The sequence below is a fragment of the Ursus arctos genome, unplaced genomic scaffold (genome assembly GCF_023065955.2).
Source record: "Ursus arctos isolate Adak ecotype North America unplaced genomic scaffold, UrsArc2.0 scaffold_5, whole genome shotgun sequence".
Lineage (NCBI taxonomy): Eukaryota > Metazoa > Chordata > Mammalia > Carnivora > Ursidae > Ursus > Ursus arctos.
The window spans coordinates 30459306-30473842 of record NW_026623067.1 but is presented as its reverse complement, the minus strand read 5'-3'; the positions used below and the strand labels follow the sequence as shown (position 1 = coordinate 30473842).

Genomic DNA, 14537 nt, shown 5'->3' with positions numbered 1-14537 from the left:
GGCTGCGCCCTAACACTTGGCCTCCTACGCTGCCCTGTCTCTCTCTCCCTCTCTCCTTCCTGCGCCTCTCATCTTCCTCTCTCTCTCTCTCACACTTTCTCTCTCTCTCTCTCATCTCACCTCTCTCTCTGTCCCCCTGCCCCCCCCTCCATTTCCCTTCCCCTCTTCCTGTTCGCCCCTCCAGGACCATTTTCTCTGTATTGTTTTATGACTCTCTTGTCGTCTTCCTGTCAGTGTTTCTTTCCTTTCTGTCTCCCATGCCCGTCACCTGCAGAAAGTGATCTTTCCGAGACAGGACGATGTGCTCATCTCCTTCCTGCCTCTGGCTCACATGTTTGAGAGAGTAATCCAGGTAAGACGCCCACCTGACTGACCGGGCCTTGCCTGGGCTCCTTCTGTTTTCTTACAGAGTCAGTGGGCTCCCACTTGTGCGGATGTGCACGTTTCCTATTTGCCTTTAGCACACATGTTTGAGCGAATGGTGCAGGTAAGGCCCTGGCTCCAGGGAGGCACGGTCTGTGCCCAGAACCCAGAACCCTAGCAAGGTGTCACTTTGTCTCTGGTGCCGTGAAGTAGAACTAAACTGCCCTGTCCTTGGAAGGTACCACAGGGGTCGGGGGACCTTGGCCTCCCGACCTATCCCTCCTGGGGAGATTCCAGGGATGACCCCAGGCCTGCCTTGTCTTACCTGTGGGTGTACCTCAGCAGAGAGAAGCCCCAGCGGATGGCCCGTGCTCAGAGAGGATCACAGCTTTGCAGAAGCATTTTTGCCTTCACACTCCATGCACTATGGTTCCACTTATGCCGCGACACTTATATACCATAACTTACAGAACTCATGAACTCCCGGAAAGGAAAACAAGACAGTGGAGTTGGGGAATCAAACTGCCATGACCCCTTGCTCTGGAGATGGGACTGGCATTATGATTCGCCCTGAGACAGGCCTTGTGGGGGTGCAGAGGGAGTAGGGGGAGTCCATATAAGTTTGTGGGAACAAAGAATTTTCCATGCATGTGTCATTCAGGGAACCAGCTTATGAATAAGCTGTATCTTTCTTTTTTTAATTTTATTTATTTATTTATTTGAGAGAGAGAGAACAAGAGAGCACAAGCAGGGGGAGTGGCAGAGGGAGAGGGAGAGGGAGACGCAGACTCCCCACTGAGCAGGGTGTCCTATGTGGGGCTCCATCCCAGGACCCTGTGATCATGACCTGAGCCAAACGCAGATGCTTAACTGGTGGAGTCACCCAGGCTCCCCTAAGCTGTGTCTTCTAAGCCTCTCCCATCTTGCTTGGGGGAGAGCTGGTTATATTAGGGCATGCTTTCCAGCTTTTCAGACCTGGATTAGAATGCCATAGTTCATTACTATGAACTAGTTTTGTGATTCTGGGCAAGTCCCTTTCCCTCTCTGAGTTTTGCATCCCTCGCCTGTAAAATGGAGATAGAAATGCTGCCTCACTTGTAGCGTTGCTATGAGCGTTAAAGAAAGGAGCATGTGTTAGGCCCCAAACATATTCCTAAACCCATTAAGAACCAGCCAGCCCCCCCCCCCCGAATTGGTCCCCCACCGAACAACATGCACAGCCAACATTAACAATGTCTCACAGGACTCATGGGCCCTGCACACCCTTCCAGAGTTGCTGAGGTGTCCCTGGGGGAATTCCACAGACCTGGAGCAGACCTGTTGATAGGGTGCAGTACAGCTCAGAGACCCGAGTCCCCAGGGAGGTCCTTGCTCAGGGCTTGGGAGTCGAGCATGGAGTAGACACCAATGAGACTGGCTGCCCTGGCATCTCCCAAAGGCCCAGGATCCCACTCCGTCTCCTGCTGCTTCACCCCATGCCTGAGTGGGACTTAGTGGGAAGGGGGGCATCCCAGATGGTATTCTTGAGTGTCTCATGGCAGCAGCCAGAGCTGGGTTAGGGGGTCATGGGCGCCCTCCATGTAGGGCAGAGCTTTGGACCGCAGCCAGGAGTGACCACCCTGAGGGACTCCTCCCTTCCTCTCCTCTCCCTCCAGTCTGTTGTCTACTGCCATGGGGGACGTGTTGGCTTCTTCCAGGGAGACATCCGTCTCCTCTCAGATGACATGAAGGCTCTGCGCCCCACCATCTTCCCTGTGGTCCCTCGATTGCTGAACCGGATGTATGACAAGGTAAGCCCCATAAGGAGTCTCTGACCAGGCTGAGGTGGGGTATCTGCTTGTCCGGACAGGGTCTGGAGCCCTAGGCGGGCTTGCCACGCCCCCTCCCTCAGGTCCTAGAAGTTGCCTTCTCTCTTGTATTCCTTTGCTCTCACCTTCCTTCTCCTGTTTTTTTCCAATTCCCTAAAACCCTATTTAAAGATATTTTTTCTTCAGGAATTTCTATCCCCACAACATGACCAGACACTGGTTAACCTTTAGCTGGGTGTCACACATCCACTGATCTCCTGCAGAGGCAAAATGGAGCATGGCTTCTCTGTTGGTCAGGCTGGGTCTCCGTCCTGGGGGGCTTGGGGGTGGTGTCTGTCTAGAGGTAGTGCACGCAGGCCCGACAGCTCGTTCCAACTTCTGTTCCTCAGATCTTCAGCCAGGCAGACACACCATTAAAGCGCTGGCTCCTGGAGTTTGCAGCAAAGCGTAAACAGGCTGAGGTCCGGAGTGGAATCATCAGGAATGATAGTATCTGGGATGAACTCTTCTTTAATAAGATTCAGGTAAGAAATGAACAAGTGACTCCCAAGTGGCATTAGAGAAGAATTTGAGAAGCTTATTCCAGTGGCCTCTAATCTTATAAAATAACTCATTTGCTCATGAAATCAAAGTTTCAGCTACCATTGAAATATTAAAGGACTCATTTTTATTATTCGGATGTGTGTGGTACTTGCCAAGAGGCAACCAGCAAGGACTTCTGGAAAGTAGGTCCCTTGGTCTCCATAGACATTGGGGCAACTTTGCCCTCGGGTGGTCAGGTCCATCAGGAGCTCCTACGGCCTAAAGTTTCTCTTGCCCCAACCTTTAGTCCTGGCCATGCTGGCTTTCCAGCAGCAGTAGGTTCTAGTCAGGAGGCCAAGAATCTTCCTTTCCCTTCCTATTTCCTGTCCCTTCAGCCTCTTCCAGACTGGACCAATCATGAATTACTCACTTCTGTATCCCCACGTAAGTTTTCAAGCTCTGTATTACCCAAGGAATTTGCAGCTAATTAGTAGCGTTACTTATTTTTTTCTTACTACTCTATTTTTAGCTAAGACAATTAATATTTAAATTCTCTTGGCTCAACTTACAGAAGCAAAGTGCTTGAAGAATCCTTTGTCCTCTGCTGTGCATAGTAAATAGAGCAGAGCATGGTATTGATTTATAAATGAGAAAAGGCTATGCCATTACGATGGAAGTGGGGAGAAATTGTCCTAAGTAATTGTTTTGGCTGCTTGCAAATGATGGGAGAGTGAGGGAAAAGCTGCGCATTTTAAGGAAGGGAAAGCCAAAACTATAGAATAGTACACAGATTAATGGCACTTACCTCCAAAGACACAGAGGAGTTGGCCATATTGTGGGTCGAGTTGCAAAGCTGATTGGGTTAATTCGTTTGAAAGGAGAAGGGACTTCTTCAGCTCACAGCCTCAAGCCTTCTCCTTTATCCCTACCCTCGGGCCAGGTAGGGTCCAACTGTTGAATGTCGACCTTGGATGAGGCCCACATGGGCTAGCCACCATCTCCAGCAGCACAAACTTTGGCAGGTTCTTTTCTCTTCCCAACAGGCCAGTCTTGGTGGGTGTGTGCGGATGATTGTCACTGGAGCGGCCCCCGCATCACCAACCGTGCTGGGATTCCTCCGGGCGGCTCTGGGGTGCCAGGTATAGCCATTCTGCGGCTTTCCCTCGGGGCAATGGGACTTGCGTCAGGGCAGAGCAGGAAACCCACTACACCCTCTACTGGAGAGAGAAGGATCCTGGGGGCAGGATTTTAGTGGGACAAAAGCTCCCTCCTCTGAGGATGAAAAAGGCTCAGAGTCAGTGAAAGCCGAGATGATCTTGCGACATTCTGCGAAGTCCAGGCGTACCCACTCTGGGAAGGGGGGTCAGTTAAACTCTACATGGGTCATGGTCGTGCTGGAGAACCCATGCCACACCTGTGCCAGCATCTCTGCACTCTCCGTCCTGCAGAATCACTCCCAACCTGGAAAAGGAGCACTGAAGAGGGGGATGAAAGCCCATTGGTGTTTTGTTATTTGATTCAATAGGTTTTGTCATCTCTTAAAATATTCATTCCTTCATTTATCCATTCAGTTAATATCTAGTAAGTTCCTACCTATGCTGGGCTGTGGCTCACATGTTTTATGTAAAGTAGGCACATCTATTTCATAAATATACATGCTCTTTAGAAGCCAGTGCTCCCTTCACTGTCCTCCTATTCATTATCAACATGGCCTGGCCACTCCTAAAGGCAGGATGTCTCACATGGTGTATTCCTGCAAACACGTGGGGCTCTGAAGGGGACTATCTTACAGAGTAAAAGTAAAACGTACGGTAGGTTTTAAAATATTTGTCACTCATATCTATCATCCAAATGAAAAATACAGTCAATAGTTGAAAATAGGTCAGAAATCTTTACCCCAAAACCACATAACTTTATCTCCTTTAGTGTCTGCAGTAAAAATAGCACTTCTTCCAAGCCAAGGAGCCACACCTGTTGCGTGTGTTCAGTTTCACCTGGAGTGACCTACCTTCCCTCCCACAGTCCCCAGCACAGAACAGCCAGATGCTCAGTGGGAGGTTAGCCGGCTGAAAAGGGCAGCCAGTCAGCTGTAGGAGCATGTATTTTACAGCGTGGTTTTGTTTCTCGTTTGGAGGTTTATGAAGGTTATGGCCAAACTGAGTGTACGGCTGGATGTACCTTCACCACACCCGGGGACTGGACCTCAGGTAGGATGGGCTGGAGATGTGGGAATGCTTCATGGGGCACTGCTGATCTAAAACTTCTTTATGGAAAGCAAATTTACAGGGGCACTTAGGGGAAAAAAAGCGACAGAAAAAGAAGAAAAACACTAATGGTGGTTATGTCTGGGTTGTGGTATAACAGATGTTATTCTCTTTGCTACATATTTTTGTGATTTCCAAATATATTTTGTATTTTCCCATTTCTTTTATAGATAACTAGAAGTCATATATTTAAAAAAAAAGAAGCAGCAGCAGCAATAGATCACAGAATATAGTTTCAGGTGGAAAATGCTTTTAATATCAGTAGATATCAGTATGTTGGATTTTGTAGGTTAGAACCTATTTTAGAATGAAAGAAGCAGGCTGTGAATTGGATATGATTTAGGAAAGAAGGGCAAGTTCATAGTACCACAGCACTCTTTCTTAAAGAGTCATTTCTGAGACCTTTTGGGACCTGGGGTCTCCTATGATGTTACTGTCTAGAAGGCAGCAGCATCCTCAGGAAGGAGCAGCTCCTGTCCATGCCCTCATTCTGAAGAGACTCGTCTTTCAGGGCAAGGAGGAAGCAGTAGGTAGCTCATATATTGCCCATCACCAAATTTACACCAGACACTGGACAAATCTGAAAAACACTGAGCAAAAGAGTCCTTCAAGATACTAACTTCCTCTGTGAGCCTGGGGCCACTCTTCAAGCTCAAGTTTGCTCAACTATACACTAGAAAACTCAGGGTGATACCCATGGAAAAGAAATATGCACAGTAATGTAATGCTATTTTCAGAACACCTTGAGGCAGTCAGCAGAAACATGATAAGTGGATTCCATATTGAAGTCATATTTGACCACGTCAAGGACAGAAGCATTTTTGTCTGAGTTTCTTCTCTTCAAACTCTAGCTGAATAAAGCCTATCTCGTGTATAAATTCTTTCTCTCTCTATCCCTGGAAAATTTACTACAAGGACTGTCTTCCAAAGTCCTGGATCAGTAACTTTTTTCTCTGCTGCCATCATATTTACTGATCATTCACATGGATCCCCTTCTTTCTGGACACTTTCTTCCCTCTTTTGGACACTTTCTTCCCTCTTAATGTCATCCCCAAATTTTCCTATGTAAGATTTTTGAGATTTTGCCTTTTTAAGTCATCCTTACCATAAAAACTTGCAAAGGCTGTTGAGTATGAGAGGATAGATATCTTTGTACAATATTGTAAAAATTGGCAGCCTCTTATTTAAAAGAGAAACTGGAGTGTCACAACCTCAGTTTTCATCTTCGTGCCTCACTTTTCTTTCAGGACCTTGGCCAGCACCTGCTCAGCCATCCTCCACCTTGCCAGTAAATTGTGCTAACAAACCATAATTACTAGAAAAATTACTTAGATGTAATTGTGTGGTTGGAATATATATAAGCAAGAACATTTGAAGTCCTATTTTTCAGGGACGAGCTATCTCATCCTTGTCTTCTATTCCTTTGTTACTCTAAGTGTAGTATGTGGACCAGAAGCATCAGCATCACCTGGGTATCTATAATGTATGGAGACAATCAGGCTTCATCAGACTCTAAATTTTCACAAGATTTCTAGATGGTTACTATGCGCATTAACCAACAGTCTGGTGACTGCTGGAAAAGTAACAGCGATGGTATTTTATGATCCAAAACTAAGGGTCTGACAATGGGGGAAAATGTTTAATATGGGCCCTATTGGAAAGATCCTGATGGTGTGATTGGTGTGGGTAGTAGCCCCCTCTACAGACCCTGTGCAGTTGGTACTGGGCCAGGTGTGCCTGTTTAGCTTTTTAAAGAATCAGATGTAAAACAAAGGCCCAGCAGAGGTCGGCCTGTCTTTTTGCCAGAACTTTTAAAAATCATCAGTGGTTTCCTGTGACAAATGCATATCTAAGGATTTATTGCTCTCCTTCCGTAATCCCCCACTTCGATACTGAAGGGATTTTACACGGCCCAGAGCATCTTCAGTGCTGAAATTGATCTGGACACTGACAAATGCCATATTGCTTCGGTGTTCTAGGGCACGTAGGAGCACCTCTGCCCTGCAATCATATCAAGCTCATCGATGTCGAGGAACTGAACTATTGGACCTGCAAAGGAGAGGGAGAGGTAAATTTAGGACCTTAGCCATTTATGTCTCTGGATGCCACATATAGTGAGTAAAAGAAAAAAAAAGGAATTGTCTTCCTTTCACCCTCCCTGTAAAATCACTTCAAATTACCGATTAATTTGACTCCATTGAATTCAGCATTTCCTCTCTTGCTTATGAAACAACCAGCCCCCAAGGTTGAGACTAGGCTGGTCTAAATCTAAATTTGAAATTCCCAGACTTTTGCAGCACCTGGGTGGGTCAGTCAGTTAAGCATCCAGGTCATGAGCTCAGGGTCCTGGGATTGAGCCCCGAGTTGGGCTCTGCACTCAGGGAAGGGGGGGTCGGTTGAGATTCTCTCTCTCCCTCTCCCCCTGCTCATGCTCTCTCTCTAAAACAAATAAATCTTAAAAAAAAAAAAAAAAAGAAAGGGAAAGAAAGAAAAGAAAGAGAAAAAGAAAGAAAAGAAATTCCCAAACTTTAAAAAAAAATCCATTTCTTCCCTGACTGATGTGGCCTGCTACTGTGTATGTGTCCCAGCAGAAGCAGGACCATTTGCAGTTAGGCCAGAAGAGGGGGATAGAGCTGACCCGTACTTGTTCACTCCACGGGAGCAGACGGGCAAGCTGACTTGCCCGTCATGACGCAGGGGGCTCAAGCATCTCTGGTGGAATCGGCTAGCCCTCAGTACCTGAGGAGACCCCGTCCAGTGTCACAAAGCAGCACATGCTGCAGGGAGGGAGAGCACGAGGCCTGGGGTGGGGGGTGGGGGGTGGCAGGACAGGGAGAAAATAGGGCCAGGACAGAAGATGCTGTTTGAGAGAAGCAGGAGACCATTCAGTCTGCTGGTGGCTGTTCCTATGCTTTGTCTCCATCCCTGCTGTTTCCACTGCGAATTTCCAGAGGGATAGAATACCTTCTACACACGCCTCCTGACAGCCCCACACTGGGATTCCTCATGCTGTGGGCTGACAGAAACCCGGTGTTTGTCCCTGCAGATATGTGTGAGAGGACCAAATGTGTTCAAAGGTTACTTGAAAGATCCAAACAGGACAAAGGAAGCCCTGGACAGCGATGGCTGGCTTCACACTGGGGACATTGGGAAGTGGCTGCCGGTACGTAAGTTTGCAGCCACCACACTCCTCCACACATTCTCGCAGTGGGAGGGTGTATAATCTGACTCACTCCTGAGGCAAAATTCTTCTCCATATCTTCTCTGATAATTCGCCATTCAGAAACAACCGCAAGGGGGGGTGGGGATAGGGATGTTCTTCCTTATCTTACCCACAAAGCTTTCTTGTCCATCCTCCTGATAAAGGTGATAGGAATCTTTGTGCGCGGGCAGAGCTGGAGTGTGAGACCCACTCCCTACCTTATCCCTTTCCCAGTAGAGATCTACCAGTGCTGTGGAATCCAATGGGTGGAGTACAAGGGGCAGGAAGCTCTTAGCTCTGGGAGGTCTGAGAAAGGCAGGGCCTAGGGACCCACAGACCCTGGCCCCTCACTGAGAGGTGGCACTGAGCAGTGGAAAAAGCTTGGAGCCAGGTGGGAGGGTGTCTGAGTTCCTTTGGCTCCGTGAGCAGGGCCTCTGAGAACTTGCCCAAAGCCTCATTCTTTTCTGGGGCTTCTTGTTGACTTTCTTTTGGAGTAAGAGAGTAAAGGCTACATGATATTCTTTGGCTGGGGCCCCCAACTTCTTGTGCCCTCACTCTGTCGTTTGTAAAATGGAGGCTAATAACACTGATTACCTCTACGGTGGTTTTGAGGAATAAACGAGTTATACCTGTAAAGCAGTTGGCACAATGCCAGGCACACAGGCTATGCTTAGATAAAAACTGTGACCAGAAAATGGCTCTGTTACTGAAACTGAGAGCCCCCTCCCTGATGCAGCCCACCCCAGGAATGTCCCCTGTGTCTCTGTGAAGTTGCTAAGGTTTGGGGTGGACGTTCTGAAGTGTGGAGTTTATTGGGCATGTGAATGATGCTGAACCTTCTGGTGGTCCTGTGGGCTGGTGTGCTGATTCGCCCCTGCTTGACTCTGTGTCCTTCCTTGAGAAGCCCTCATTCCCGTAGCAGACACAGGTGCATCCCCGGTGTGTGCCCTGGGCCAGGGACTCTGCACAGGAAAGAGATGCCCATGTGATGTGCAATGTGATGGGCATAAGGGGAGAGCCACGCTTGCCTGGGGAGAGGCAGAGGAGGACAGGCGCCTACTGGAGTCTTAGGATGTGAGTCATGTTCCGAGGGGAGAGGAGAGAGTGGAGAGGATGGTCAGGGCAGGAGTGATAGCACCTGCTAAGTAGAGAGACATGAGAGGTGTGAGGTAGGCGGTTCTCCCCGAGGCCCCGCAGGTGTGGAGGAGCGAGGCCAGGGGAGCAGCAGGGCCTGCAGGCCAGCAGAGGGCGGATCGTCCCCTCGGCTAGGGAAGACGAGGCTCAGAGCCCCCACTTGCATAGGCCCCTTCCAAGCCTCTGCACTTCATTTTATATTATTTTACTTAAAGAGGGAGGGCCTCAGAATTGGAAAAATCTTGAAGTTCCACAGAACCTTGGATCTAGTACTGCTTCCCTGTAACTTGGGTGCAGCCACCCACCTTGCAGGGTGTTGGGAGAAGTAAACTAACTGATGTGGAGACCTCGTGTTGCGCGTACACTAGAGCCCAGGACAGCGGGCAGGCGGTCTGTAGGTGTCCATTTTTTTTTAATTGTTAATGTTTTGAAAGAGTGTTAGGTAAATTAAGGAAAAGGTATAAACTTCTGATCCAGAAAGACCTAATTCAGATCCTGGTTCCCCTGCCTTCTAGCTGTGTGACTTTGGAGGAATTAACCAAATTCTCTAACCCTCATTTTCATCATCTGTGAAACGGAGGTGACAATGCCCAGTCAGGGGTGCCATGAGGGTCAAAGAAGCCAGTGTAGAGAAAGCACCTGAAGTCCAGCCTGGGTTTTGAACAAAACAGGGCCTGTTCATTTTTCTTTTACGGAGACTTTGCTCTGCTTTGGCCAGTCAAACAGTTGGAGGAGGGGCAGAGTGTATGCAGAAGTTCAGTCAGGAAGTGGTTTTGATGGGTGAAGGAGGTGGGTGTGGGAGGGATTTGTGGTTGAGGACAGTGAGCCTGACTGCTAGCAGTTCCAGGAGAGGCAAACAGCAAGGCCATCTCCAAGTCTGGGGCTTGGGGGCTGGGACAGGCATGAGGAGGGCAGTGATGGGCTTCCTGAGCGGCCTGTTGCATCCTGCAGGGGGAACGGTCTAGTTTCTGAAGCATTCTGAGTTTGGCTGGAAGCTTAGGCAGACGTGGGTGTGGCCAATGAAGAAATAAACGGAGGTGATTTCAAGGAGCATTGTCAGTGGAAGGGAGGAAAGTACAACATTCAAGGGTTGAACCAAAGGAAGGGCATATACCAGTTCCTCCTGAGAAACTCAAAAAGGTCAAAGGGAGTCAGGAAGGTCTGTGGGGGTTCTAGAGGTCAAGAGCACAAGCAGTCAGTGTCCAAGGGGTGGCCTGCCTGCTGCAGAGGTCCTGGAGTGGTGAGGATTCCTAATACCATCTGGTCTGTCAGGAAGGAGTCTGTCTCTGCCAAGCTCTGCTGTTTGCTGGGGGATGGAGAGGCCAGTGTTTGGGAGTGGAGGCAGTAGCTGGGCAGAGAGGCCTAAGCATTGTTCAAGGGAGTGAATTTGAAGATGGTGAGAAAAGAGACAACCTGGGTGAGAGGGGAAGGTAGGTGGGCCTTCTGAGAAGGAGGCCACTTTGTTGCTGGGCATGAGGGTGGCAGGTGTAGGAGTGGGGAGTGTGAGGGTGGGGTAAGTGCTGAGGGGAAAGGACAGTGGGCACTCAGAGTCCCGCAGATCTCGAGAGCCATCAGCCCGTGGTGCATGGCGGCCATCTCTGGCCACATGGGGGCCGTGTAAGAGCAGAGGCCTCAGGTGGAGGAGCAGATCCAGGTGGGGTTTGCGGGGGGGGGGGCGGGGGGGACAGGGCAGGGCTGAGGAGCTATGGCATTGATGAGTGAGGGGTTTAGGCTCAAGAATTCTATCTTTTCATGAAGCTGTTTGTCCCACTCCACAGGCAGGAACTCTTAAAATTATTGATCGGAAAAAGCACATATTTAAACTTGCTCAGGGAGAATATGTTGCGCCTGAGAAGATTGAAAACATCTACATCCGGAGTGAGCCTGTGGCACAAGTCTATGTCCACGGGGACAGCTTAAAGGTGAGCCTCCTCTGCTTCAGCCCTCTCACGCAGGCTGGGCCTGCTGAAAAATCTAGAGCTATTTGGGAGTAATTTCCTGAGTATCTGGTATTTGATCGTAGTGGTAAACATTAATTTCCAATCAGACACTGGCATTCTTCTGTATATTAGATCGTGAGAGAAAATTCCTTTTAAAGGAGAAATCTTACGTGCTTGTAGTTTGATAAACTGCAATTAGGTGAATGAGTTGCTTGAAGTAGTTGCTTGAACATTTCCACTACTTTTAACTTAGGCTCCACCTACTTCGTAGAGGGATTTTAAGGTAAGATGCTAAAGCAGATTCAGGGTTTCCGCTCTTTAGATTTTGAAATATGCAAATGAACTGTACAGATAAATGGGTATAGTATTGCAAATAATGGTACTGATGATAACATAGCTATATATATAAACAGACACACATATGTATAATATAGCCATATATATATATATATATTGAGCTAATATATTAACCTAATATGTTAACATAGTTAGGATTAAATTATTGAAGAGGATTTATATTTATTCTGCTTCCAACATCATTTAGACTTGAAGTCGGAACGATCACTGTGAATATGTTCTGTGCTATCATTGCATTCATTAAGCAAATATTATTAAATTATTTTTAAGAAAATGCTTTAAGAACTTAAAACAGGGGCGCCTGGGTGGCACAGCGGTTAAGCATCTGCCTTCGGCTCAGGGCGTGATCCTGGCGTTATGGGATCGAGCCCCGCATCAGGCTCCTCCCCTATGAGTCTGCTTCTTCCTCTCCCACTCCCCCTGCTTGTGTTCCCTCTCTCGCTGGCTGTCTCTATCTCTGTCGAATAAATAAATAAAATCTTAAAAAAAAAAAAAAAAACTTAAAACAGAGTTCTTCATATTGATAAAACAATTTCAAAATGGTGTGGGAAACCTTGAGAAATATCTGTGTTTAGGTTCATAAAATTGCTTTACTGGCATCTTTAAGGTGTACTCATTTAAGATTGGCATGAGAATCAAACTGTACTGATTCTTAATCTCCTTAAGCTTACCCTTTATTAATTTTTTTTACAAAGTTAAGGAAACGTATCAGAAAATAAGTAGTCAAGAATGTGTGCTATATTGGTGGAAATGTTTCATAACATAAGCATATACTTATTTTTAGAAAAGGGTGGAATCTGAGAATACCAGGAGATTATATTTAATGCTGGACCACAAATAGCCACCTTAAAAGCTTTTGTCTTGACTGTGTTTTTCCTTTGGTCGGGATTGCAGGCCTTTTTGGTGGGTATTGTTGTGCCTGACCCTGAAGTCATGCCCATTTGGGCCCAGAAGAGAGGAATTGAAGGGTCATACGCTGAGATCTGTGCAAATAAGGTCTGTACCTCGGTTGCTGGACGTCCTTACGCTATTGGGTAACGGGAGGGCAGAAACACAGGAAAGCAGTGGAATTTGAACATGTAGGGACATTTCTAACTTTATTTTATAAATGGGAGAAATCCTAAACCAGAGGTTCATCTTTTTGTTATTGTTGTTGAGGGAATGCAGATGTCTTCTTAGAAAGTTTGGTAAACTATTGAACTATTGAGGGGAGACATCACAGAAGACTTGTCCAGCCCTGCTGGCCTGCAGCTTGCAGTAGAGTCCAGAGAGGGAGGTGGCTTACCCAAGGCCACACAGCTGACACAACTGGTTAGCAGCAGTGTCAGGTGTGAGTATAGGCCTTCTGACTCACTGGCCTTGCTCTTTCCAAATGTGAGGTGGCCTTTGTACGTACTGGACTTAGACAGTCATGGAGTTGAGAAAAAAAATCTCACTTCTTCCTGCTCAGAGCTTTAGTCGCTCCCGTCTGCCCTTAACTTCTCAGGCACGTGTAGGGTCCTGTGGAAGATCTCTCTGTGCTGGCGCAGCATCACCTCGTCCAGGCTCATGGTCCATTTTTCAGCAGCACCCACCGACCCGAGCACCCCCACTGGGTCCTGGGCTCTTCTGGGGGTGACAGGGTCCCCGGGACTCACTGGGCTGACCAGAGAGCCACTTTAAAAAATGGAGGGGTCCCTTAGCCTGTTCATGGTCACTTCTTTGGTCATGCCTGGCATTCGCTTGCCTGATGAGAGGTGGTGACTGTGTGCTGCCTGGGAGTGTCAGCCCCAGTGAGGGGTGTGGGGGAGTGGGGGGCGGCACAACCACCAGTTGTACTCTGCTCAAGACTCACTATTTCCTCTACCTCCATTTTGAAATGTGTTTTTGCCTTGTCGTCTCTCCCCTATGGTCCAATTCAGGAGCTGAAAAAAGCCATTTTGGAAGATATGGTGAAGTTAGGAAAACAGAGTGGACTCCATTCGTTCGAACAAGTAAATATTACCTTCCCCATACTTGTAACAACCCTTCATGCAATGCTGAAAATTAAACTCACCCATGGTGACCCTGACCTACATTCTCCACTCCCCTCCACCCCTGCCATGCTGCGGCCCACGGACAGGCTGTGTACAGACAGACCCCTGCAGGCCTGTTCCAAGCCGACTTTGCAGCAGCCTGCGCTCTGCACTAAAATAGGTCGTATGTCGAGTGAGACCGTGCTTGTTGTCCTCGTAATCACAGACGTTTATAAAGCTGAAATATTACCCTAGCTGTCACTGGCAGAGCATGTGTGCACACGGTTGGCCTGGCTCCAAGCTGCCTGCAGTACTCAAGACCAGAGTCCTCTCTTATTTTTACTTTTATGGGGACTGTCTCCTTGGCTGCAGCAGGCAAGCTGACTTGCTAGGACATCGGAAAGATCGTGCTCCTCGGGCTAGGGATCTGTCATCCCAGCATGTCTGCCACAAAGAGGAGGAAGTACAGAATGTGTTGGGAGATGACACGGCAAGTGGTCCTCTCAGACTCTTTGTCTTTGCAAGTCTGGGTTTCTCACTGTAACTGAGTTCAGAAGCACCCTTGGTCCTACTTACCTACGCCCTTTATACAACCTCTTCAGTCAAAAATTCAAAAAGAAAAATTCTTCAAGTAGAGAAATGGGAACACTGATTTTTAAAAATTTTCCAGCATGTCTTTAACATAGTCATTTTGAATAAAATTGTGTTTCTCCAATAAGGTTCCCAAATATAGTGTTAGTGTTAGGGATCTGCATGGTTTATGAGATTTTAAATTTTGTATGTTCATTTTGATGATAACCTGAAAACATTTTTTTCCTTTTTTTAAAAATTATGTTCAGTTAGCCACTGCATAGTACATCATTAGTTTGTGATGTAGTGTTCAATGATTCATTAGTTGCGTATAACACCCAGTGCTCATCACATCCCGTGCCCTCCTTAATACCCATCACCCA

The 14537-nt window shown here is 47.5% G+C and overlaps 1 protein-coding gene across 1 annotated transcript in view; it reads left to right on the top strand.

The window, feature by feature from the left end:
- Positions 1-14537, top strand: part of ACSL6 (acyl-CoA synthetase long chain family member 6) — a 61051-nt gene that overhangs the window by 34215 nt on the left and 12299 nt on the right. The window contains exons 11-20 of the mRNA XM_026507907.4: positions 275-352; positions 2019-2153; positions 2561-2695; positions 3737-3832; positions 4828-4900; positions 6937-7025; positions 8004-8120; positions 11072-11215; positions 12485-12586; positions 13492-13563. Coding sequence (XP_026363692.2) covers positions 275-352; positions 2019-2153; positions 2561-2695; positions 3737-3832; positions 4828-4900; positions 6937-7025; positions 8004-8120; positions 11072-11215; positions 12485-12586; positions 13492-13563 — 1041 coding nt within the window. The remainder of the gene's footprint in view (positions 1-274; positions 353-2018; positions 2154-2560; positions 2696-3736; positions 3833-4827; positions 4901-6936; positions 7026-8003; positions 8121-11071; positions 11216-12484; positions 12587-13491; positions 13564-14537) is intronic.